This window comes from Ciconia boyciana, chromosome 13 (genome assembly GCF_034638445.1).
Source record: "Ciconia boyciana chromosome 13, ASM3463844v1, whole genome shotgun sequence".
NCBI lineage: Eukaryota > Metazoa > Chordata > Aves > Ciconiiformes > Ciconiidae > Ciconia > Ciconia boyciana.
The window spans coordinates 799,379-826,652 of NC_132946.1; the positions used below are offsets into that span (position 1 = coordinate 799,379).

The 27,274-nt window shown below is 46.7% G+C and overlaps 1 protein-coding gene across 1 annotated transcript; it reads right to left on the reverse strand.

The window, feature by feature from the left end:
- Positions 1–4,277: 4,277 nt before the first annotated feature.
- COG7 (component of oligomeric golgi complex 7) lies at positions 4,278–26,262 on the reverse strand. Its single transcript, XM_072878000.1, has 17 exons — positions 25,813–26,262; positions 25,018–25,166; positions 24,391–24,507; positions 24,040–24,208; positions 21,697–21,779; positions 20,794–20,916; positions 18,612–18,810; positions 16,392–16,519; positions 15,638–15,792; positions 14,337–14,453; positions 13,743–13,808; positions 12,789–12,975; positions 11,639–11,779; positions 11,096–11,179; positions 9,022–9,136; positions 6,554–6,697; positions 4,278–5,065 (listed from the first exon to the last, which is right to left on the reverse strand). The coding sequence occupies exons 1-17, from the start codon at positions 25,976–25,978 to the stop codon at positions 4,899–4,901; spliced, it is 2,310 nt and encodes a 769-aa protein (XP_072734101.1). The 5' UTR covers positions 25,979–26,262; the 3' UTR covers positions 4,278–4,898.
- Between the last annotated feature and the right edge of the window lie 1,012 nt (positions 26,263–27,274).

Genomic DNA, 27,274 nt, shown 5'->3' on the forward strand with positions numbered 1-27,274 from the left:
TAAAAAGTTGCCTTTCAGTTTCCTGTTGGCAGCGGGTGCAGTTCAGCACTGGCAAGACGCTGATGGCCACGGCTTGCAGGAAGGGGAGGTGCCGTGCTCACCCCGACGTGAGGGCGGCCGGGGGGCTCAGGGGTCCCCGAGGGGCTGGGCTGAGCGGGGCAGCGCGCTCACCCGGCCCCCGGCTGGTGCTGGCCCACAGCTTTCCCAGGAGCCCATCGCAACCCACCGGGACCTGCCTTACTGAAGTACTTTTGCAAAACTTCAAGAGGAAACACGATCGTCTGGTTAAATCACGCGACTGGGAACACGATGTTCTGGGCACGGCGCCCAGCGCGGTGCGGGCGCGGGGCGGTGGGGGCAGCCGCGGCGGCGAGGGGGGTCCACGCTCCTTCTCCACTTTAAGGTCCCCGAGCACACGGTGCTCCGGTGCAGAGCTGCCGGGGCCGAGCGTGTCGAGGATCTCTCCATCTCCCCTCGGCGCTGGTGGAAGCGGTGGGTCCGGTTGCTGACAACGACCACAAGCAGGATCGAGGAACCGGGGGACAATGTGCCAGATGAGATGCTGCCAGCACGGCTGGCACTGCCCTGCACGGGGGAACTTCTGTGTTCAAAATTCACTGAAGAAGTCAAACCCTTCATTACCGGTGCATAGCTGCTCTAACGCTGCTGCAGTTACCGCTACACGATAATAATGTGCTAGAAGATCTGCAGTCTTCATTTTATAAGACTTGATTCATGATTTTTTTAGATTTTATGATTAGCTCCAAAAAGTAATGGCAACTTAAAGTTTAGATTTTCTATTACTTCTGATATCTGAATTTTTACAGACATTTTCCAAGTTCACTTGGTGATCATAAGAACAAGAAGCTTAGCCACTTTCTTTAAATTAAATTCAGATTCTTAAATAGCGAAACCACCCCAGGAGCCAGAGCCACAAGCAAACACACCAGTTGCGATATCAAGCGACGGCAGAAGCAGCTGCCACAGGCAGGCAGTTTTCTGTACCCGGGAGCCATTCAGCTCTGGAAGTCACATTCTCAGCCTGTTTGTGTTTTCTGCTGTTGAGGAAGAGAGGTGAGGATCGGGAGAGTTTGGTGCGTACCCGTGCTGTGCTCCTTCACGTCCTCCCGGGTTTCAGCTCAGTGACTGGAGTCCCACCGCCTCTCGCTCAACATGTGCGGACGCTCAAAACTGGGTAAGTTTGGAAATCCTACAGAGCCAGACACTAGAGCCGATTTAGGAACCGTGCAAAGGTGTCACCATTGCTTCTTGATCGGTGCTTCAGCAACCCACCTGGCCGAGGCTTTCGATTCTGACAGTGCCCAGAAACCGATGCACAGGGAAAAACCTGCACCCGGGGCAGGTGCAGAACAGCCCTTCCTCTGGGTCACTCTGCTGGCCACCACAGCTCATGGACCTCCTGAGCTGGAGGCTGCGGTTGTTTTAGCTGCCACTGCTTGAAAACCAGGAGATAAGGAGGTTATTTAGAAGCTGACACTATGCCACTTGGCAGAGCAGTTTCATTTGCAGAACGTCCTACTCATTCCACCTACGAGTGTTTTACAGGCTTTTTTAGCATCTGGAACGATTAATCCAGAAGAAGTTTTGCCTCAGAAACAACATATGATTATCTTTTATATATGAAGCAAGCAGACTTGCTAGATACATTACACTGGGAGAAGGAGAGGACACTTCCATCCCTCAGCACCAGGTTCCTTATGAACTGGAACAGTTAAGTGAGGACTCAGCACGCAGAACTCATCCCTTGCCACTGGCCGTCCTGGGCTGGGAAGCAACCGTACCCGCCTCTGATCTTAATTGGCACGAGGAGTGGAACAACAGGGGTAATTTACAGTCATCTGCAGCCAGAGAATACCTAAAATAAAATATATGAGGAATAAAAAACCAGATTCGGGGAGCACCTTCTTAACAAGTCCACACGCTGCCCCCAGACCCTTATCCCTCAGCTGGTTCTCATTTGCAAGAGTGATTGACCGACAGCCCACGAACACGGCTGCTCCTCAAGGAAACCTTCTAACTCTGGGACAGCATGAGCTCACATAAAACCGCCCGGAGCAGTCACAGCGCAGACCAAAGGCAGTTAGGACGCTTGTAAAGACAGAGGAATCCAGCTCTTACAAATTGTCCTAGACTTTTCCTGCCCGACTCCTCACGTCCCTTCTCCCTAAAGGGATGCTTCCCTCCCTGAGCACCATAAACCCACGGTACAGCCTCCTTCACCAAAAAGGAGAGTCCCTGTAACGTGACAGCGCTTCATCCCACAGCGCGGCCGAGTCAGAAACCAGCACCTGACACCCTCCCCTCCCGATTCAGCGTACGCACGCAAGCCAATACTTGACAAAGACCTCCAAACGATTTTGCAACAGTGGAAAAGCACTGCTCCCTGCAAAAGACACAACAGAGCAATTTTCTTAAAACACTAGGAAAGCCGAGAACAAAAACCTGGGCATCTATTCCCACGCTCTCACCAACAGGCACCACCATCAACATCGCTACCAGTAAGTCTGGTCATGTGGGAATCCGAATAGCTGTTCAAACATAAAGATACTGCGGAGACGCCACATGCTTTTCCGTAGGGCAAAACAACCGCCCCGAGCCTGCTCCCGTGCTGACGAAATAGCAGTGTCCGTGAGGAGCTCGCTGCAGTGAGACGGGCTGCAGAGAGAGGGGGAAGGCAGAGCTGTTTTCCCAAGGCCAGCCCTCTGCAAGGCACTTCGAAACGCAGCCCCTCGGCTGCTGACATCCCGGGGTGGGCTCTGGCATCTGCGGCCACGGAGCTGTAACAAACAGAAAAGGCAGCGGCAGGTCCCAGGCCGCGGAGCTGGCAGGACAGTCTGCACCTTCCGGCTCCTCGCACCTTCAGCCCCAGCCGGGCGCCTGCCCGGGGCCACCTGCCCTGCGAAATGCAACAGCAGCAGGCAAAGAACCGCCTCACAGATCCTCACCTTCTAGCGACAAGGCAGAAGGATGGGAGAGGCACGATCAGTGAGATTCACCCGTCTCACACCAAGGGCAAATTGGAACAGCGTGTTCTTTGGCAGGACATGGACGGTTACTATTCCAGTTACTGCTGGTTTACAGAGGGCGTCTGACAACTGATAAAGTGGGAAGTGTCTCAGGTACTTGACTCCGGCTCTCTACCAGCTTGGCTCTCTCCCCGAAACGGGCTGATCGCAGGGAAGCATATGTGCGCAAAAGGGTTTTTTTCTTGCTGCAGCAGCAGCGCAGCCGCTGGGAGACTCAGCTGAGCAGTGCAGGGGCCGGGCACAGAGCGGGGCACCGAGCTCTCCAGGGGAAAGGCTTCCCAAACCGCAGCCACGCGAGACACCCGAGAAGTCCCTACTCAATACAGTACCAAATTTCCCATTCATTTGGGGATTTTTTTAATAGACTTTTCATAGTCCGAAACAAGAGTAAACATCTAACTGGAAACCTTGCCAAGAAAAAAAAAATTCCAGAAAACACATTTCACTTCCCTGTTCTGAAATTTTTTTAGATGCCAAAATTCACGAAACCCAGAAACTTTATAAAGCACCTCTGCTCTCCTCACCTCCCCAAACTGCAGTTTTGGTGGTAAAACATCACCCGAGTCCAGCTGAGAATGGCAAAGGAATCCAATTTCACTCAAAAAATATATCGCTGGTAGAATATAAGCCTGTATCAGCATGTTACATCTGTGCTATAAACACAGAAAAGATGTTGGTGTGACAAAAAAAGACATGGGGCTGCCTGGAAGAGGCAGATTTGGCAGCCGTGGCAGCTAAGCACACAGCCACCCAGGGGAGAACACATCAGAGTACCGAGTCCCAGGAGGAGGGCCAGGACTGCAGCAGCACCGGGGCGGGAAGTGAGAGCTGCCCAACAGACAGGGGCTGCCGGGGAGGAGAGTCAAGAGCAACGACAGCAGAAAGATTTGTGGATCAGGCCAAGCACCGATTAGAGCAGCCTGAACCAAGTTAAGGAAAGAAGAGGCAAGAACACGGACACCGAGAAAGGAATTATTTCCCCAAGGCATCTGGTGGTGAAGAAAAGGAGAAAACTGCAGAAGCAGATACAGGTAAGGGGAAGAAGGATGTGTTTCCCCTCCAGAACAGAAGAGTGTGCACGTCAGGTTTTACCCAGCAGTCTCACGCAGCTGGCGTTCCAGTCTTGGGTCCTCTTCGTATTCTGTCCAGTTTTCTCCCAAGAAAAAAAGCTGTGGGAGTGCTGGAAGCATACTCAGGCTAGATGAGGTTTTTTTACAAAGATCTATATACCAAGCTTTAATAAATTTTACAAGAAAACAACACTTGCCTTACATTTCTTATAAACTTCATAGCTTTCAGAAGAATACATTAATCACACAAGGAACAACCTACAAAGCTGGTTTTATTCTCAGGGTTGAGCTTCATCATGCCTCATCTACTAATTGATGAGACTGTCTTCCTGACTTTGTGAATAATGACAGACTTGAGCAATGACCATTGCCTCCAGGTAGAAGAGCTTCCAATCAGTCGATCTTTGTTGTACCTACCCCATAATTTTAGATTCAGAATTGATTAAATTTTCTGAAAAAGCCTGTCATCTCACCGCCATGAAGCATGAACTCTCCAGCAACCGGCAGAACATTTCTAGTCAGAAGCCAGCACTGCTCAGCGTACTCAAGCTCATCCAGATAGTTTTTGGTAAATTTGGCTGTAGGACATCTTTCCTTATTTCTAAAGATGGAAAAATGGAGCAAGCTTTTCCTAGACAAAGACATTTATTAAAAGGTATTCAGAAATAAATTCCCCTAATCCCCAGAGACGTTTTCACTGTCCTTGCAAAGTTTATAGGGAAATAAAACCAACCCAAACAGTTCAGCCCTTGAACAGTGTCCAGCAGCAGGGACATTACAGCTAACACTCCAGGCCTCTCATTGCAGCGATGCTGCTGGCCATTCTGCGGGGCACGCTTTTTGCAGCTTGCCGGTAGTCCTCTGGTTTTGCCTTCAACAGAGTGACAATATTTTGCAGTGTTCTTGATGGCTGAAGGCCGAGGGCATCCATAACGTTTATTAGATAATCTGTAAGATCAAGGATAAACATGTATTTGAACAGGCAACAGACACTGTGCAAATGAAAGTTATTCTTCGTTCTTCACGACAGCTAGAATCCTGTCACCAATAGCTCAAACCCACAGGAAACAGCAGCGTGTTTGGAATCTAACTGTACTGACTGCTGCGTATTTTTGGCTTCCTGTACGCTAGTTCAGACAACCGTCTGTTTTGTTCAGAGGACCGAGACACATTCTGCCACGTTTCAGTATCTGCACCCAACACCCTTGGGGTGGTCAGTCACCATGGTCACAGAGAAAGGATCACAATCACACTTTCAAAGGCAAAGAGCTTGCAACAAAGCCGGGAAGTTCTGCAGAGGTGAATGGCTGTCGAGGCAGGAGGGAGTTCCAGCCAGCTCACTGATTCAAAGCCAGCTGGGGAATTAAGGATGGCAGGGAGAATGCCGAGCAGCCAGCCTCTCATCCACTGGTTTGTTTTTAAGCAATGCCAACAACAACAACAACAAAGAGAGATTCAGGCTGAGTTCACTGGCATTCAAGCACACTTTCAGGCAAGCTGAGGAGATACTGTTTGTATCCTTATTTTTGAGCTCGGCCATGGGGAAGTCAGCATCCCTGATTTACAGCAAAGAAAGGACTAACTGGCGTTTGCAATAGCTGTAGTGGTCTCGAGGTGACACTTTCATCAGTTCTGGATAAGAAAAACCCATCTCCTCCATAACCCTGCAGAAATGCTTTCCCCAGCAGCTTCCATCAGTCCTCCCTCAATCACTCTGCATGGCATGGGAGAAAGCAGAGATGAACACGTGCCAGCTGTGTCCCACCTTGCTGCTGAAAATTTCTCCATGTTGAAAGTAACTTTAGTCATCTAGCACCTTCCGAGCAGCAGGGCGATACGTTAACCTTGGCAGGGGAGCTGATCCTATAGGTTTTGTAAAAAAGGATGCTGGTCAAGTGCTCCACAACAACTTTTAGAAGGCCTTTAGCTGATCTTCCCTACTTCAGCTAATCAACTGGATGGAAGAAATCAGCCAGCTGCCCTCTTCGTAATCCACTGGAGCACTTCCCAACAGGCTTGGCACGTGCTGTGTACCCCCTATATGGCATATACTGGCAGTACATGGCACTCGATGAGAAGGGAAAGAGCAGTGCCACACTTGAAAAGATTATATACAGATCTTTCTTGCTAAGACCGGCTTGTAAGGGAATTCTCTCGGTTCAGAAGGACTTTGACTTCCACAGTCAGAAGCACAAAGCAGTGAAGAAGCAGGAGTACCTACCGGAACATCACCCTTCCCTCGAAGAGGGCTGTGACAGAACACTTTGCAAAAGAGAAGCTGTGAACCACCTCACCATGCAGAGTATCATATCAGATCAAACATGCTCACGATTAAAGGAGAAACCCACACTGCAGTTTCTTCAAATCTAATGTAATGACAGAGCAGCCCACGTGTTATGGCAACAGCTCTCAAGACAGTGTGTGCACCGAGCTTACCAATGTCTGTGGCAAGCTGCTTGGTCGAATGTACTGTGAGCTCTGGTATTTGCAGGATGACTTCGCAGTAAGTCTGCATCGTAGCTCTGGCGATGGAGCCCAGCCAACAGTCAGCCATGTTGTCCAGCTCAGGTAATTCATCTCCTGGACAGAAAATTCTCGTTAGCTGTCAGCAGTCTCACCCACCTGCATTTGCTGGATTTGTAACACAACTTAATTCATAAATGGTTAACTGTTTCTTCAACAAGACATTAAGGTATTCATTAGGATTCAGAGTTTATTAGCTGGTTTTGGAGCAGTCAAAGCAGTTACGTATCCTCCCTGACACTATACAACATGGAAAGTTAGCTCAAGACCCAAAACGCTTTACTTCCCTCCATTACTTCTCCAGGTAAGTGTGTTCCAAAGGGCTGACGGGTCATCCGGCTGGGATCAGGGGCACTGCCTGGCATATTCTACAGGATCATCTGCCAGGACTAGTTTACAAACTACTGCAATGACAAGGATTCACGGCTTTTTTTCAAGCCCTAAAGAATTCTGTGTTCATCAGTGTTTTGAAAGTCAATGAACTATTAAACATGTAAACATGTATTAAACACTATTAAAGACTTTAAGATGACAAAATAAGTAATGCAAAAACCTGAACTAAAGAGCGTATTCTCAGAAGGCTACAGGAAGACTATAAATACCAAGCTCTACACTTCCTTGATTATCAGTGGAAACAAACACCGAGAAGAGATTAACCACAGCAAACCATGGTGCACTGCCAGCCTGCTGGGAAGCACTATGTAGCTACTGTTGTTACTGCAGCAGGATTGATGACACAACAGGTGAGGACAGCCACCTGAGGAACAAACACGAGCCAAAACTCAGCTTGCTGCAAGAAATTAAGGAAAGAAACGCAGAAAAAACCCCTTGTGTGTTCTGGGGAGAAAGTTCTGAACAGGAACCTGGCTGTAGCTGTGTCAGACAGCAGCCACCCGCAGCACCCGCTGCACTTCCTTCAGCACGGGGGGTTTAATCATTGCGGCTGGTATCTAATCACTAAAGACTCAGGCGGCACTGGAAGTGGCAGTGGAGCTCTAATGATTTTTCAGCTGGAGTTAATATAGGATGAAAAAGGAATTTAAATGAAGTGGTCAGCATTCCAGAATTGTATCCTTACTGAGCAAGAACCTGACTATGGAGATGAGAACACATGGTTGGATCCTTAAGAAAATAAATTCCCAAAGATGCAAAACCTGTCCAAAACAAGACAGATGACGGCAGACCAGTTTTTGACCATGGGCTCCTCATCTTTGTCACAGATGGGCACAGGTTAGCATGTCACACAGGATATAACAATAGTTTTTCCTGGATTTACAGAGAAAAGAGGCAGAGGAAAAAGTTGTTTACAAGTAAACAGCATGACTATTGTGCTTGAGAACAATCAATCTATTCCTGAAGAAAGGAGCTCAGGGGCTCCTCTTTTTCTAGCAACAAATTAAGGGGCTGTGGTTCTCAGTAAGGCCACAGAGGACCGCATATTTTATACCACAAGTGATTAGTGTAAAATTAAGCTTACGGGACATTCTCTCCAGATGTCACTAGGGTCTGAAGCTGGAAAGCTTCATACCAGGTCAGCTCCTGGCAGCAGCTGTTGCAAGAATCCCAGCTGAGATACTGTCTGGGGGTAAGAATACGCTGCATGATCACCGATGCAGGGCTGTTTTCTTCAGCAGATGGGGACATTACACGAGAGGGTTGGCCAACCTAACAACTCACTACTTCTGAGCATGGTCACAAGTTTCCTCTTTGCCTGTTCCTTGCTGCGTGCTCCTGACAGTTCTGTTGCATAGTAGACCTCTTAGGAAGTCAATTTAAATCACTTTCTTGATGCATTTTTGAGATAAACTAGGCCAGAAGAAGAAAAAAGTGAATACTTTCCTGTGGGGTTAATGAATGGAAACGGCCTACTGTGGCATCAGCACAAAGGAGAGGGCAGGAGTGCAAAGCTGGAGCAAGACTCCCCCTTCAGCAAGCTGTTAGACAGCCCGAGCCGCTCCATGAACTGCACTCCAACAGACAGGCTGATAAGGAGCAGAAGCTGCAAAAGCTAACTTGAGAAGTCTTTCGGGCTAGATGGTTCGACGGTTCCCTTCAGAGTTTGGGAACTGACCCCAGGTACCTCCTGTCCACTCCCTGCACCTAGGATATTAAATACTGCTCCAACTCTGAAGCAGACCCTGCACCCAACCCACAGCTTTAATGAACACTAAACTGAAATAGACCACGCTGAAGAAGTTTTACTCATTATTTAGAGGCTCGCTCCTCCTGTGTATTACCAAGAGACTCTTGGAAGAAATAGGGTGACCAGATGAGAGGAAATGGATCTCAAACAGCTTTGTTACCATAACACATCACAGCCATGTAACGTCAAAATGTGAAAGCTTTCCCCCAGACACTTCAAGTCTTGGGTTTCACCCTACCTTGTTCTGGGGGGTAAGGCAGTTTTCCAGCATGTAATGCCAGTTCCAAAGCAGAATCCTCTTGAGTGACAAATGGCTCAAGGTGGAGAGGAAGCGACATAATATATTGCCCAATCTAGAATAAAAGCACAAAGACCTGAGTCACTGAACAAATGTGAAGCAAGTACTTTGCTAGAGGAAAAAAGTCAATTGCAGTAATCCACACCTGAAAACAGAAAGCTGAGCTTGACAGCAACTCACTAACCTACATTTGCTCAGAAACAAATTGGCTCTTGCTCATCATTACACTTTGTACAAGAAATAATTTTTCACAAGGTCAGAGAACCAGTCATTGAAACAACTGTGTTAAGAAAAACCTGTACAGAGAACTGTTACTCCTAGCAAATCTTTGATCTCTGGAGTGTCCCTGACAATTTGTTTCCTAGAGCAGAATCTAAGAGACTGAACCAAACAAAACCACAGAAGAGGAAACACGGATTCAAGTGACAATATAATCATGAATTACACGAACGTATCACTCCCAAACAGGGACCATGCTCACAAATGCACACACGTAAGCTATGTAACTTGAGGCAGACCACAAATACTGCCCTGTTTATAAAGTGATCACCTGCTGCTACAGAGAATCTTCCCAGGTGCAGATACAGTTCAGAGTACTCTGCCTCCCCGTTATGCAGCATGTTCGTTAATAGCATTTTCCTGAGCTCACATCACCTGCCTTTTCTTCTACGCAGCACATATGCCACATCAATTTGTTTCTAAACTCTACTGTAGTTTTTTAGTTTTCAATTTTACTGCACAATGCAGTAGTATTATTTCAAGACTACCCAAGACAAAGCCGTGTCTCAGTCTTGGCCCACCTATCACTCAGCAGCAGGATAAAGGGTAGATCTGAAAAGATGTCAGAAAACAAATGCTTTGGATCTGAAATTTTCTGAAATTCCTCTTTGCCTTGGGCAGGCAGAAATGTCCTTTGATTCCTCACAGAATCTCAGTTTTAACTTTCAATTAAAGTGGCAGGGGAGCATATTCAGCCTCTTACTCGCTATGCACGTCTCTCCTGGTGAACTGTGTTAATTAGAAGGCTACTTAGAAATCGAGTAGCAACCTTTCCTTGAAGTTTTACCTGATACACTGCTCATGAGCTTTAGAAACCTCATAGAAGTCTCTCAGATAGCTAAATTCAAACTACCCATGATAAAATTATCCCACAAATTGAATGACTACCCATTTCTATACATTTTTTTTTTTTTTTAGCTTTAAAAGCAGAGTATAACGGTCTGTAGGCCATAAGTCAGAGGAAACCAAAACATTAAAAGCTTTTGGTTGCAGCCTGTCCTTGAAAAAATCTGTTCCCTGTGTGATGCACAGAATGATAGTAACATAAAAAACTTGCTTATCAAATTATACTTTGTATTGAGATAATAATAGCAGCTAATATTAATATCTGACTGCAAATTTGGCAGCGACTTGAAACACCACCCAGGAGAATGGGAGAGCAATCTGAATGCTGTTCAGCACCAAACTGCGGAGTGCCTAGTCAGAAGGAACGAGCAGCTCGCTCTCCTTTTCCACTCAGACACCCCACTGCCAGAAAGGGTTCATTGTTATTCCATTAGAAAGAGAAACCGAGGAGTCACATGGGGATTAGAAGGGTAGGAGCTCACGGCTTGTTTAACTTCACAGTATGATTAAATCACTCCAATACACATTGCAGGAACTTCTAGGCTACATGGGCTGCATCATGAAGATATGCTCAGTATTCACCCCTACAAACAGAAGTTGGCATTTCCCATCCCGTTACGAGAGTTAACGCTGTGAACGGTGCAGTTCAATAGAGAAGAACCTCTCCTTGTGCTCCCTACGTTCTGTTGCTATTCCAGAATTTGACAGGGATTTCATAAAAGCTACAAAGAATGACACAACCCAACTGCTGAGGGCTGGACCACTGACAGCATCTATCACCACCATACAACAATTTTAACAAATACTACAATTTTACAAAAAATTGGAGAAACACAGAAGAGATTCCCCCAGCATTGGGCTTCCAGTAACTACCCTCGCATGCTCTTACATTGCTGATATATTCCAGAGGAGTCAGGCTGAAGTTTGGCAGGTCATCTGTCAGGGTCTCACCAATGCCACCAGAATTCCAACCCTGTAAGGCAAAACGTGCAGGAACAATCTATGACCTTCCGGAGCGTGAAGTCTATCGATATTCTAGGAAGGGCTCACCCAGCAACATGAACTGTGACTACCCAAGGACTTCTAGCAAGCAGAACACAGATGGTGAGAAAACTGCTACCCTTGTCCTCCCTCAGGCCCAAAACGTACACAACCCTTTCCACACAGCTCCCTGCGGAAAATACTCGCTCACACAAGTTAGAAAAGCAGCATCTCAAACACCAGAGCTTGCAAATATAGCTGTCTCTTGCAAAAGCTGTGGGTGAGGGCAGGTAAACTTCTCCACTGACTGTAGCTCACGGAAGAAAAGTGATACCAGAAGGAAACACTCTGAAAAGGAGAAAGGTAAGCAACATTGAGCTGTACTCCACCCTAAGGGATCCCACGGGTAAACCTTGCCAGTTCAGATCAGATCGATGTACCCATTACTCACCTCCATCTTTGGAACCAGTAAGAGTTGTTGTTTGATGCGAAGAAAAACAGAATCGAAAGCCAAGTGGTGTGCCAGCTGGTTGAGGCGGCTTAGGGCAGATCGAGATGAAGACAACAGGTTGTGGTTACTCGTACCTTTTTCCTAACACACACAGAAAAATGTTTACACACAGAAGTCATTAAACTGACCAAAAAGAAGCTATGTTAACATTCTTAAAGAGGTCTTTACTAGGCCATCCTAATACAAAAGAGCTTTCCTCTGCAATGGCACAGCTTGTTTCCTTTGGGACACCCTATTCTAACCAGTTATGCAAGACAGAAACTGCGCACTGCTCCCTGAAATGTAGAACAAAGAATCAGCATCACATTCCAGCCATGGCAGGCATCAGTACAGGCTAGATACCGAGAAACCTGCAGAGAAGATGGCAAAACTGCCTTTTACTCAAAGGGCACAACTAACTGATTCCCTGCATGGAATTAAGCAAAAGTTTTCCATGAAGGGTACCTATGGAACTTGACTATTTAGCAAAGGTTTAAAGTCAAACATGTAACACTGAAGGCAGAGCTGCACAAGTTGCAGGTAAATTCAATGCAAAAGAAATCAAACCATTTTGAGGAAATAAGAGACAGAACTCATAACCTTGACCACTTCTACATGTGACTGACGATGGCAAACATAACTTAGATCCACAAGAAGATAACTCGAGTCATTCTACCCTGTTCACAGATGCACGCATGAATGATCCTGCAGAATTTTACTTCAGAATGGATATGGCAGCAGAGCGTACGTGGCAAAGAAAGCCTTGAGAAGCCAGTATGCGGGCTCCAGAATTTGAGGTTGCTCCAACACGATCTTCCCAATGCTTTCTGCGACAAAATCTCCCTCACCTGAGCTGACAAGCGCATTTTCACAAGACACAGCCAGGATCTGGGGAGAGATGGAATGAGTCCAGACTTCCTGGGTTTGGACATCTCATCTCTCAGCAGATCAATCAGTGTCTCTGTGGAAGACTTGGAACATAGCCCACCAAAAGGCTGCAGTTCAGGACAAAAAGTAATCAGGCTGCAGGGGGAATCCAGGTCTCATCTACCAAATGTTGGCCCAACAGCATCCTGTGATAGAGGCAGGCTCTCCCAGGCACCAAAGCTACCTTTAGAGTGTAAAGCGTTTCCATAAGGCTGGCATACTCAGATGGATTCTCCTTCAAAAGATAATTGTATTCCTGCCAGGGATTCTTTACAGAGCTCTTCTTTTCTGCAGAACTGGTATCCTGAAAGCCAGAAAAACTACAAGGGCTGTAGGAGTCCGAGAGATACTTCCCAGCAGTTGATAAAATCCTGAAAACAAGTACACCAAAGTCACCAGCAAAATCCTCTGAAATCAGCACTGTTGTTCTCATGTTGGTCCAAGGACCAACACTACCTTTACATTACTTCAAGGGAGAGAGTATTCATTGATGGCAGACACTAATTACAGCCAACTCTCACGTCGACTGTGCAACGCAAAAACTGCAAAAATATTGAGATGAAAAAAAGAGAGGATTGTGCTTGCAGAACGTCTAGCAAACACAGAACAAACCCAGCCTCCTGTGCACTGCAGGCCACTGTGTCCTATACAAAGCACAGGCACTCAAGTCAGACTAAAGCATTTCAACGTACAAGAGGCTGAACAGTGCACTGCTTACAAGCAACAAAAGATCTACGTGCTGCCTGTGCTTGGCGCTCCTCAGGTTACAAGGAATCGTTAAGGCACACCTAGATTCATTTCAGCCAACGATTCATGCCCCTTGTCACCAGGGGGGTGAGAATCTTGCCAATTTGATCTGGTGGAAAATTCCTTCCTGACCCCAGTCTGGCAGTCCATTTGATGCCCAGCCAGGTATTCAAGGAAAAGGATTCTTGTGACTGTCTCAGGGCACACGACTGAGTGGAACAGTCTGTGACCCACCTCTGACATTTCAAAAGATGGAGAGGGGCAGTGGGGGGAAATCACAGTGGCTCCGCTTTCCCTCCATGGTCTACGCAACGGAAGCACCTTGGGGTTTGTTTTCTTTCAACTTGGTACCTATGTTGACAGCTCATGCATTAAGTTCAGCAATGCTTACCTGTTGGCCAGTTGCTGCTCAAAGTCTCCACACTGACGAAGGAGCTCACCACAAGTAGTAATTATCCTGGGAAAGAACAAGACAAAACACATGTTGTGTGATTTGAGGCAGATAATGCCAGACTCCCCCCAAGACAACCCATCTCAGACACGTGTCAAGTAATTACAAAATGCAATAACCAAACCACAGCCCACAGAGGACACATCTGTCAAGAGCTAATTTGGCTATTACCTCTGCATCCATTTGATAACACACTGAATTTTTTTGCCCAACAGCCTCATCCACATGCTACTTCTTGTCATCATGGCTAAGGCCAGCTCAGTGTCACTGGGAAAAATTCTAAGAGCTGCTGATATTTCCAGCAATATGACATGCAGTCTTGCCCCAGACAGGGTGGGGAGCCTCACAGCACTTACTGTGCCAGCAGCAACCTGAAACCCAGTCACTAACACTAATGCTCCAGCAGCACTGCGGCTAAGCGGGCATAGCCCTGCATTCTGCACTAAGAACTTGTGTAAGCTGACCCCAAGTAATTCCCTTCCAACTTTGATACGAAAAACAGTTCTGAGCTGGGAAAAAAAAAATCCCATTTACCGGACAGAGTTTTGGAATGCAGTCCAGTCCTCCTGGAAAAGGGAATCTGATAGGACATCATCCAGTTTACATTTCTTTCGTATAGACTGCAATGTATTTGTAAAGTCAGATGTATACCTGTAATGAGAAATGGAGAAGAGATAAGCACCAGCATAAGAGAATAGGCTGGAGAGCAGCATAACTGCATGCCCTGCAATTTGCTCACTCAGTCCTCTACAAGGGCCAAATAAGAACCAGAAATATTAAAAGGAGTTCAGGAGAGACACTGCTGTTCCAGTCCAGACACACGGACATGAAGAACTGATCAGCCACAGCCCACTCAAGCCTACACTAGAAGACAGGAAGAAACTCAGTAATAGATACTGTGTGGCTACTTCAATTTGTTGCATATGGGCTACTAGGAACTCTCTGCTCCCATGAGAAGGTATGAGTAAGACACTTTTGTTATCACTACCCTAATCACATCTCCTAGGAAAGACCACAAAAAGTTTATAAGGCTACTGCTACTCCAATATCACTTGGCCCTTATTCCAGGAATACAGTGACAACAATCTCATGAATTTGTTTTCTTAGCTACTCCCCAGATGAGAACATGGATAAAAAGGAGAACATTTTGTTTTCCACACACCCCCTTTTTTTAAATAATGCCCATAAGCTGGAGGCATGCACACTGCTACGTAATTGCCTATAAAGAAGGTGAGATCAGAGAAGTGTGCTCTCCTCTTCCCCCTTCCCCACAGGGCAGCCAGGTAACAAGTCGATTTATACCTTGTGAACAGCTCTTTCGATATCAGGAAAGAATAAGGAGGTAATCAGTACTGGAACATGACCTAAGCAGGCTGTCACTGATACTTTGAGACGAGAACTTATAGTGAACCTCACTCACTAGGGTATCTGACACTTACAGGTAGATTCTGAACGTGAGGTCACTTGTCCCAGTAAGTATACATTTCCTCACCAAGTTCTACTTTCATCAGCCTAATTTGTCTTTGTCTTACTCTGTTTTGGGAAACATTTTTTCCCTCCAAAAGTATTTATTAAAAATGAAAATTCAGTCCAACCAGAATAGAAAACAGCTGAGAAAAGTCTTCCATTTAGCTGTAAAAAGCTTCCATTTTTCCCCTAAGAAATAGTCACTGCCTGAATGAAGTGGTAGGAGGGGATATCAGATGATTTGTATTACGGTTAAAGATACTTTCCGCTCTCAGCCATTTTTCATAAACTACAGAGTCCTTGGCCACAAACTGAATACTTGCTACTCCCTTAGGATAAACGCAGCAGCGTAACTAAAAGCACCTTACTTTGTGAACAGAGCTTTCAGGGCCTTAAGGAGCCCACACACTCCCAGTCCATCAGTGAGTTTAATGCAGTTGTCGATGGCTCCAGAAGCCAGAATGAAGAGTTTGTTGACCGAATGGTTCAGTTCCTGGACACAGTCAATTACTTCCCAATGCTCCTAAACAAGAACAACAACAAAGCTGAGTCTGATTCTTCTTTCAGTGAGTGTCCAGGCATTAAAGACAAGACACCTTGTGTAACACACCGTTCTCTCAGTATCCTCCAATCTTGTGACACACTTAAGGGAGAACAATGCTGGTCGCTTCCACCCTCCTGCACAGTGACTGTTAATAAAAGCCAGGCTGCCAAATCCTGTGTTTACCAGGTCTTCAAGGAAAAAGAGTTCTACCAGCAACAGAATCTTCTACAAAAGGACCTTCCTCTCCCGGACCCTGTTCTTAATAAATTCTATCGAACCTGAAGCAGGCTCTTGGTTGACAGTAATATTTTGGTAAAGTCTTTCTCCAGCAGATACATACAGTGCTGGTTACTGGGTGAAGGAGGAGAAGAAAAGAGTTACCGCTGACCCGACAGTGCTGCTGAAATTAACTTTATTTCTTAAACAAAATTTACTTAACAGTATAAAAATATACTGCAAGCAGGAAATATTACCAAAAAATTACAGGAGGAAAGAGCAACAACTATGGCAAAGACCCTTGTATTCAGTAGAGGCTTCAAGCCTCTCCCTACGTAGTTGAACAAAGACTGCGACATTACCAAGGGCACTGCACTGATCTGAATGAGGAGATTTTCTTCTTCCAGGTCTCCATACTCAAGCTGATAGGGCTTGTACGGACCATACACCGCTTCCACCAGTTCCATCACTTTTACCAGGTTCTGCTCCTCTACAAAGAATCAGATGTTTAGTCTACAAATAGATGAGCATGCTACTAAAAACCTTGTTTCAAGCAACATGCAGTAGTTCTTCAATTAGAGCATGCTGCCTACACAGGCTTGGAATGTTGCCCAACAGCTTTAAGTCTCAATGACACAGATTTTTTTTTTTTTTTCCATTTTTTTAAAAACAAGGTTATTATCTCTACCTGCTTCCTAAAACCAAGATGTTCTACCTCAACAAGTGCCTCAAGAAAATTATCACTCACTGCTCCAAAACAGCCTGGGTGACAAAAATCTATTAAACATTCCAACCTACAGTAGAAGGAAGGTATTGAAACCATTTGAGAAGTGAAACACATTACTCCCACAGCTTAAAACAGGAGCTATTCTCATTTATCAGAAAGCCTCATTCATACTTAAAATAATTGACACTAACTCAATTCACTTAGCCTGCTACTTCACGGTGTTCATCAACGTGAACCATGAACTTAGCATTTCAGCGCCATTCTGTTAAGCAGGGAGCTGCAAACCCAAACAAAAACCAGGTCTGAATGATTACTTCTCAAACTGCAACTGGACCCTAGCTGTATTGTGAAGTTTTGCCAAACTCAAACTAGCAGCAAACCAGAATTACTTTGAATCCTGGATATAAGAAAAAGCTTTTACGCCCTAAGGACAGACAAGCAACGGAGCAGGTTGTCCAAAGCCTGTGCTATCTCCATGCTTGGACGTTTTCAAGATCAGACTGGACCATACCCTGAGTAACACGGTCTGAACTCATAGCGGACCTTGCTTGGAGCAGGAGGTTGGACTAGCTCATCTCCCGAGGTCCCTTCAACCTGAATTATCCCATGAATCATAACTGAATCCTTCCCTCACATACCCCTACGTAAGAACTGGTTTGACCCTGTTCTGCTGAGTCACCTGGCCTTTCCATTCTTGAGATACTTCTCTTCCCAAACATCTTACGCCATAGCAAAAGAGACGGAAATAAAGACCTTTTTTTTTTTAACACACTCAAATAACAGTTCAGCAGCTGTCTTCCTATTCCATCATATTCTAGAATTTGACATCATTTTTCCAAGTCCTTGTCAATCATTTCTATTATGAACCACAAATTAAGCTAAGCCAAGGATAGAAAATGACTGACAAGAGTACACAATCACAAAGACAACAAAACCAGACACAATGACAGTCATACTCCCTGAAATTGCCCAGTAATCATAATTTACATGATCAAGTAAGAATCTGGGTTTAAATAGCTCAAGACAATGATATGAGGAACCAAACACAGGAAACACAGGATTAGGAGTGCTCCATTAGCTTTAATTTAGGATTTTCCCATACCCAGTCTTTGAAGGGGCCCTACCAGATTAATAAAGGACTATAAATAGCCAACAGTTCAAGTCAGGCATAAACCTATGTAAACACAGCACCTCACTACTTTGTGGTTTGCGGGAATTATTCATCAAGTCATGACCAAAATGAGAAGACAAACATCACAGAGTAAGGAAAGCACAGGTTAGATTTTGAATCAAGCACCGAGGATGCTGCTAGGGAATAAACTACCAATGGTTCAGAAAGAATATTTCACCCTGCATTTTCACTTGATTAAAACATAAGCCAGTAGCAACAGAAAAACTACAAAATAAAAGTTAAGAATCCAATGGATGCAGCTTTCAAGCAGGTTTTCTCTTGTTTAGTAAGGTGTGACTTAATTCCAGAAAACTCCTTGACTTTTAAGCTTTGCAATCTTTAGCAATAGGTTTCACAGATAGCTTCCCTAGAGACACTTCCTCATCCGTTAGACAGAGGAAATACTAATGCTTGTAAAAGGAAGAGTGCTAAATATTATGTACCCAAGACAGCAAGCATGCTCAGAACAGGTCTGCTTCAGTAAACTCATTCAGCATTGTGTCAGTGTCTTTAGTGTACGATATATACATATACACGCACACAAAGGTGCAAATGCCATGTAACTGCTCAGTGTTGTAGAAGATATAATCCCTCCCTCCGTGTTGGGCTAAACAAAATCCCACAATGGAACTTTACAAAGGAGTTGACAGAACAGAATGACAAAATTCAGTGCAAGAGCCTTACTCAGGTTTGGCAGCATTGCTACTTCCAGCCCTTTTGCGAAGTGGACGGTGGCATCATAGAGCTCCAGCAGCTTATTCAGCTTGATTTCTTGGCCCGTTCTCTCCATAGCAGTGCTGAGGCAGACAGGGATGGAAGGCACCAACGCTCCCAGAGTTTGAATCAACAATACAGTCACAATTTCATGGGGGTTCTTGAAAACCTGCGGTGACAGAAAAGCTATTAGCAAAAGCACGTTATCTCAGAGGAACACAACAGGCAGCAGACAGCAGCAGATAGCTTCCAGAGAGCGCCCCACAACGTACAAGCCACACGTCACTGTCTCAGCAAAGACGGACTGTCCCACTCCAAAGCGAGCAGGTCCTGTCTATCCAGGGGCTGATACCTTCTTCAGCCCTCCCAAACACATGCTGCTGCCTTGCTGGCAGACGCAGCACCACTTCCCAGGGGCAATCGTGCCCACTCTAGTCTCCCTCACGCCCTTGCCACGGAGACCCGGGCTCCTGAAACAGAGGGGCAGAGGAGGCAGGACAGTCAGGTTTGCAAATGCTGTCAGCAGAGAGGCAGGCTGCCACAACCAGGGAGTAAAGAGTTGGAAGAGAAAGCAGCAGCCTGACCTGGACTTTTTCACGCCCAGCACAGAAAACTGCTGGGTGTGTGCTTCCTTCCATTAAAGAATTAATATAGAATTACCTATTGGTGAGAGATTGTCATCTTGATCTGTATATCACTTTTTGTGCACTAAGAGATCACAGGTTCCTCAGATGACATGAGCTCCCAACCAAAAGGGAAAAAAAACAAATCGAAAAACCTCACAAGAGGTAAAAAAAAAAAAATAAAAAAAAATTTAAAAAAGAGGTCTGCTAAGACTGCAAGAACCTCACTGACCTAGCATGCAGGACAGCCTGATTACAAAAACCTAGGTCAACACATATTTTACTGTTGAAACTGTGCTTTGAATACAGCAACCAAGAAACGAGAAGATAGATATAGGTCAAAAACTGAATTCAGCAGAACACAGGCACTATAGTGATTTGAAAAACCACCTGGCAGAAAAGGGCATTTGAAAACAGAGCACTCGGTTTACATAGGTATGTTGGGAAAAAACACATATATCGGTAAAATATGAAGAAATACTACTACATCACAAGCCAAATTACTGGTCAGATAGGCAGAAGTCAGTACTGGAAAGGCTAGAAAGACTGTAATCAGCTGAGAACTTTTATTTACACGCACCACCCTCAACTCCGATAGCATAAAATGCATTACAGCCTTTTATTGTGACTTTGTCAGCTATTCTCTCTCGTTTGCTTTGAAAGCTGGGATCACCAGAAGTCTCCTGCAGCAAGGTTGCCACAGATACTGAATAGCATGAAAAAGGTCCAAGAATTCTTCAGAAAGCAGAAGCAACACAGGAGACTGAGCGACACGAGCTTTGTCCCATGTGCCATTTCTCTCTCACAATCCCCAGTTCAAAGAGTATCTGCTAAAATGTAAACTGACATCTGACCTGTAATTCACATCGAATCATTAGGCAGAAAAAATACATTTCAAGGAAACACGGAGCTCCTTTGCAGCACAGGCCTAGCACTTGCACCAGGCTTCGTAACATGAAGATAAGAATCGCTTACCCTTCATGGATGAAAAACTCTCACAGGCTCAACAATATGAACTTATTTCTTCATTTCACTAAAGGACAATAACTTTTTTGGATCCTACGTTATGCTTGGCAGGAAAAACAAGCACACAGACTCCAATGGGTGATAGCAGAAGCCCTCAGATATCTCACAAAGAGTGACATGAATCCATCCAATACGACCTTGAGAGCCTCCTCCCAGCCAAGTGATAAAGCAATTCAGGCATTTCAAATGTCTTGCAACAGAACACATTTGCAACACCAACAAATTAGATTTAACTTAAGATACAGATGAAAGCGATAGAGCAGCTTTAATGTCAATAACACAGCAACCTTGCTGTTGGTGGAACAGCAGAAATCAAATCTTGTCTACAAGAGCTGGACAAGAAACAGAAAGTAGGTTGCAGGCCCCGTCTGCATTGATAAGGCACAGAGTGTAACTCAAGGAGCGAGCACCGATGAACTATTCAGAGCTTTATGAGAATTAAGGGAGCGTGCTCAATCTCGTCCTCTCCCATCCGCTGCACCAACACTGAACAGTCACTGCACCTGTGTTGCCCACTGAAGTTGTGAGTGCCAGGTCCCAAGGAGCGTGTCATACAGTTCAGTCAACTGGCGATTTAAGCTTAAGTCACTTTGGCAGAGATCCTGCCACACTGCCACCAGCTGCACCTGCAGGGGTAATAAGAACCATTCTAAGAGGAGAACTGACAGTCCACAGATCCAGCTTTTGTTATTTCAAACCAAGAACTTCCCATGCAAAGCACTTTTGCTAAAACACAACACCCAGCCTTACTCCTCTCTCCAGATCTCAACATAACATTTTGCTATAATTCAGCACCACAGAAGAAAAAGACTTTCAGTGTGAAGCTAGAGGCTGCTTAGTTGATTCAAAGATTTAATTAACATTGGTATTTTACTCATAAAATGAGACTGTAACTGATACCCCCACATAATAGTTGAAATACTTGGCAAGCCCTAGCCTTGAACTTAATCCTCAAAAGTCACAGTCATGAGAGAAATTTGAGGATCAGGTTATGGCTACAGAACTGTCTGGAATTCCAACTTTTAATCTTACCTGAAAAGAGTTTACAGAAGTCAGCAGCTGGCAAGTTGCAGCAATAAAGTTATTGCTGACACAGCCACATCCAAGAAAAGCAAAGCAAAACTATAAGGCACAGAGAAATCAAGCAGAACGCACATATCCTATGTCTATTGCGGGAAGGAAAACAAAGCCCTGAATAGAGAATTACTTTTGAAACATGGGGAGTAACCAAAGCTGTTAAGAGCCAGAAAGAGAAGTCAGAGAATGAAGCACAGAAAAGAGCAGGTTCCATCCTCCTTCAAACAGGAAAGGTAAAATACATGATGTAGCAGCTCCCCCTACAGTCCTAGCCAAGCAAGAATTCAAATTTTTATTCCTCCATATTAAAATATTATCAAAATGCTTACCTTGTGACATTTATAGTAATAAGCAAGAAGCTGGGGCATCCGATCAATTTCAGTGAAGACTTTGACAAAGGTTTTTGCCTGATCTAAACAAAACAAATCACAGGCAGTAACAGTCAGTCTCAAAGCTGAGGGTGAGACATTAGGCTAACTGAGCAAGAGAATTCTTTTTAAGGGAGTATGCACAATGGCCCATACAGAAAGATACACTTTCACCTTTTTTTTGCTTATCTTCTCAAATAAGAGTAGAACCGCCTAAAACCCACACTCAAACAAGAACAGGTAGCAGACACGAGGAATTAATTTAACTTAGAATCACAGAATGGTTTGGGTTGGAAGGGACCTTGAAGATCATCTGGTTCCAACCCCCCTGCCATGGGCAGGGACACCTGCCACCAGACCAGGTTGCTCAAAGCCCCAGCCAGCCTGGCCTTCAACACTTCCAGGGATGGGGCATCCGCAGCTTCTCTGGGCAGCCTGTTCCAGTGCCTCACCACCCTCAGAGTGAAGAATTTCTTCCTTATATCTAATCTAAATCTACACTCTTGGAGTTTAAAGCCACTAGCCCTTGTCCTGTCACTACATGCCCTTGTAAAAAGTCCCTCTCCATCTTTCTTGTAGGCCCCCTTCAGGTACTGCAAGGCTGCTGTAACTTCTTAAATTTAACTTCTTAACCAAGAAATGTATCTAGTATTAAAGACAGATAAAACCAGAGCATCTCCTAGAAGGAAATCATCATTCTTTTCCAGAAACAAGCCACTACCTACAAAACTAGAACATACCTCACCAAGTCCTCAGCTTTGCTTTCACCACTCCTCAAACTGATACCTAAGCTGGCTGCCTCGAGGCTGACTAATGGCGCAGTTAGCTCCTACACAAAGCTTTGAAATCCAAGTTCCTTCAAAGTCTGATTTGTACTGTAAGGGGGGTGACTATAGTTCTGTCCACAAAATACATCTCAGGTTAGGGAAATTAGTAATGGGACCTTGTTTTTCAAACAGGACCCCGAAGGCAGATAAACTAGAACACCAAGTAACTTGAAGTGCTCTTCATCTGTGGAAGTCACAGAATACAGACTCTCGGGGGACATGGTTACGGACTTGTATTACATTTATAGGAGCTGGCCTTCAGGAAAAAAAACATGACTTCAAAGTAAACAGAGAAACTCTCTTCAATGGAAAAAAAGCCCACGTCTCCACATGCCCAGCACAGATTTTGAAAGAGAACGCAAACAGTGCTTAAAGTGAATTATTCTGAACAGTATGCCCAAGTAAAGGACCTCGTACCAGCAGACCTGCTGCCAGCACCTTTCTTGCACCTATGTGTTTTCTTTGGTGGAGAACTCACAGAGCATATGAATATTCAATGTACTTTCATCCTACGCAGAGAAAATATTCCAAAACGTCATCCTTTGTCTTGAATTTGTCTGTAAAGGGTAACGCACTGCAACAGCAGAAAAAAAGCACGGGACGTACTGTGAAGGTGATGAGCACAGTCCAAGAAAGAGGGATGCTGTGCAAAGAAGAAAAGCCAGAAGAGGAACGGGACAGAGAAGAAAGGGATCTATGCAAAGGATTAAGCACATTTGTTAGGAGCACAGCACATAGAGCTTCCTCCCTCCTCCGCTCCCTCCAGCTGCCTGCAGTTCCACTGCTGCGCCTTGCCTTTACGTAGACAAGAACCCCACAGAGCGCTGTGCAGCAAAAGCGCCACAGCCCCAGAGCCTCCCTGGGACCTCAAGGTGCACCTAGATGAGACGCAACAACCAGCACGAGTATTTTTCAGAAGCACTGTGACAGTAGGAGAGGGAAGGAGCAGCACAAAGAACAGTCCAAAAAGTCAAATTTTCTAAAGGAGAGTTTATAAAACAGCTTTTACAAGGTAGTAAAGAGTCAGAATGTTTCCAAACAAATTTCCTTCTTGATTACAACACCAAGCAGTAACAGCAATGCCCAGTAGCACTATGATAACGCAAAACCAGAGGCCTTCTGCTTACTTGAGCAACACTTCCCACTTGGAGAGCATCCATGGCACAACTAAACTATGACAGCAGGGCAGCCCTGCCTCAGCACCTCCATTTCACACATCTACATGGCCTATAAAACCAGCTCACGTTTTATTTCCCATAGTGGCCACAGGTACACCAAACTGTAGGAAAATCAAAGACGCACTGGACTGCGGGCAGCTGCAGAGCACATAACATTTGATGGCATCTGGCTCCACCAGAAAAAGCACACACCCAGCACCAGCAGCCTTCAGAACACAAACTCCCCACCCAAACAACATTTTACCTTTTAAAGACAATACACTCTGCACCGATAGTGAACGACACCGAGCCTTACTGACCTACAGACTGGGAGTTAAAAGCAGCAACAATCTGAGGGCTAGCCATGGCCTCTAGTCGGTTCTTCAGAGCCTCGAGATGCACGCACTTCTCGGAGTAATCCGGCGTATCCACAAGCATAGCCAGGCTGCTCTGCATACTCGTTAGTTTGGCGGAAATCACAGACACATCCTGCCACCAGGGAAAGGCAACCCAGTTACCGAATATGACCTTAGAAAGCATTAATACCTGTTTCATAACGACAATTTACAAACAGGTATGTGTTTTAAAGTCACTTCAAAAACCTACTTTTAAACACCGTTTCCCTGGAAAGCTGAAGGCACAAAGACCAAAAAGAACAATGGGGTATCTACCTGTGTTTTAAGAGTCTCTTCAATGTCTGCACTTAACGTGCTCCATTTGTCTGCTTCCTGAAGTGACTCGGCAGCCAACTGCATTCTAGATTTCACTCGGTCAATCTCTACCAGGACCTGAAGAAAAAAAACAAAAAATACGTTGCCCATTGAAACAAAAGATGACTGCCACAGATACTTGTATTACTGGAGTTATTTTCGGCCTAGATTTTAAAAAACACGCGTGAGAAGATCATGCCCATTACAAGGGGGAAGGGGTTGGCTGAAAGAGCTAGAGATGTTAAATCAACTTCCAAAGTCAAACATCAAAAGGTTAGTCTGAATTCGGGATTTGTACTTTTAGTATCCACTTTGCCTGAAGAATACTACGCACCCCAGCTAGCAACAGGCAGAAATCTGGGCAGAAATCAGCGTCCTCAGTCAGGTAACTCTGAACTGAAACAGGATCGGCTGTTCCTCAGGAACTGCGGGTTGCACTGGTCTGTGTCACGCCCACTTTTCTACCATTAACGTTAAAAGAAGTGTTTTCATCTATCTGGAGTTCACGAGATCGTTTAATACAAACAAGTCTGGAACCTTTAGAATTTCACAAGTTGCAGATAAACACTAAGTGAGACAAGATCCTACCTGCATTGACTGAGCTGTGTCTTCCTCAAATTTCTTGATGTCTTCTTTAACAAGGATCATTTGCTCCTTCAGGAATGTTGCCTCCTGTTTCAAGGCTTCCACTTCCCGGAGGACCCTGGGCATGTTCTGGAGCGCCTGATGGCTTGTTTCTACAGGAACAGCAAGCAGTACGGTGAGGAGGGCCTGAGAGCCCTTGCAGGAAAGAGGGAGTTTTTCAGTAACCTTATATAATGTTCAATACTTAAAAAAACCCAAAGAACAAGGCAAAACACCAAACAACAAAGCTTGAATTATACCTTTAAAACTTAAACACATAGTTTATCATCGAATCATTGAGGCTGGAAAAGACCCGTAAGATCGTCGAGTCCAACCGCTAACCCAGCGCTGCCGAGCCCACCACTAAACCACGTCCCTAAGCGCCACATCTACACCTCTTTTAAATGCCCCCAGGGACGGGGACTCCACCACTGCCCCGGGCAGCCTGTTCAGGGCCTGGCCACCCTGGCGGTGAAGAAATTGCTCCTAACGCCCGACCTAAACCTCCCCTGGCAGGGGCAGCGGGCTCTCAGCGTTTAGAACAGATCCCCCGGGACAGGCTACAGCAGCCAGCCAGCCAGCCAGCCAGTCAGCCCGCCCCAGGCCGGCAGGAAGGTCAACCGAAGCAACAAAACCCTCGCCGGCCCGGCCCGGCCCGGTTACCCGCCTGCAGAGGGGCGCGCCCGCAGGCGCCCGGCGATGGCCGCGGCCGCACGCCCCGGCTCGCTCCCCGGCGGCGAGCCCCGCCGCCCGCCTCACCTTCCACGGCGTTGTTGACCTCCTGGATGAAGAGCTGCAGCTTCATCACCAGGGTAGCGGCGTGGGCGTCCACCTTCCCGGGGGCCTCCTGCTGCACGGCCCGGAAGGCCGCGTTCACCCAGCTCTTCACCTCGAAGTCATCCGACAGGAACCTGGAGAAATCCATCGCCGCCGCCTCGCCTCCGGGCCCGCGGCGGGCACCCGCGGGAGCAGGCCGGCCACAGCGGCGTCCGCGCCGGCCACCGGCAGCCGCGGCCCCGCAGCGCACCAGGAAACGCGCCGCCGGGCCCCTGCCGGCCACCGTACCGCTGCGTGCCCCGGCGCGGGGGGGCGGGGCGGAGGCCCCGGGGCCCGGAGCGGCCTGGCAGCGGCGGGGCCCTCGGCGGGGGCTGGGGAGAGGAACGAGCGGGCGGGCTCCGCGCAGGGCAGGCTGGCACCGAAATAACCGGCGCAGCTGCCAGGGCCGGGGGCCGGTCTCATGGAAGGTCCTCCCCGGCCCGCCGGACCCCGCCGCAGCGGGGGCAGCTGCCTGCCGCCCCCCAGAGAACCGCTCCGGCCCCCAGAGAAACCTCCCGCCCTCCCGCCTCAGCGTACCTGCTCCGGCCGTAACGAGCAACAAAATAAATGGGTTCTGCTCCCCCACAGCTGGCAGCGCAGGGATCCGTAAGAGACCGCCGTGGCGAGGGGGGTCGGGGCACGGCGCTGCTCCGTGTCGGCCCCAGGGGCGTTCCGCTCGCCGGGCTGAGGAGAACCCCCAGGCCGCCCCAGCCGCGCTGAGGGAGCCAGCGCAGGGCGAGCCCCGGGGCCCGGACCAGCTGGCGGTACTCACAGACCGGCCCCAAAGCGCTCCCCCCGTTTACTCCCTTCACTCCGGTTTGTACCTTTCCCTATAAACCACATCCCCCAGGGCCCGGCTCCCACCGTTCCTCGTGTTCTCGCCTGCACATCAGCACGCAGGCCCCAGTGAAAACGGGGTGGGTAGGGCCCTGGAACAGATCCTGCCCTGGCTCCAAGCCGTCTGCCGTAAGGGCCGGTTGTTGGTATAGAGTTGCGTCCCGGCTTCGGCTGGGACAGAGTTAATTTTCTTCCTAGTAGCTGGTACAGTGCTGGGTTTCGGATTTAGTATGAGAATAATGCTGATACCACACTGATGTTTCAGTTGTTGCTGAGCAGTGCTTACACTGGTCAAGGGCTTCTCAGCTCCCCATGCTCTGCCGGGCGCACAAGGAGCTGGGAGGGGGCACAGCCAAGCTGCCCCAAGGGCTATTCCATACCATACGGCGTCATGCCCAGTATAGAAACTGGGGGAGTTGGCCGGGGGCAGCGATCACTGCTCGGGGACGGGCTGGGCATCGGTCGGCGGGTGGTGAGCGGTTGTATCACTTGTTTTTTTTCCTGGGTTTTGTTCCTCTCTTGCTCTCTTGTTGTTTTCCTTCTCATTACAATTTATTATTATTTTGTT

What these genes read in the sequence shown, in the direction of transcription:
- COG7 (XM_072878000.1), bottom strand. Translation starts at nt 25,978, where the DNA reads ATGGATTTCTCCAGGTTCCTGTCGGATGACTTCGAGGTGAAGAGCTGG. An exon ending in TTTTAACTCCCAGTCTGTAG is followed by an intron (nt 21,780 to 24,039) that starts GTCAGTAAGGCT and finishes TGTTTTGTTTAG; the next exon opens with ATCAGGCAAAAACCTTTGTC. An exon ending in TACTGGTTCCAAAGATGGAG is followed by an intron (nt 11,180 to 11,638) that starts GTGAGTAATGGG and finishes TTTGCCTTACAG; the next exon opens with GGTTGGAATTCTGGTGGCAT.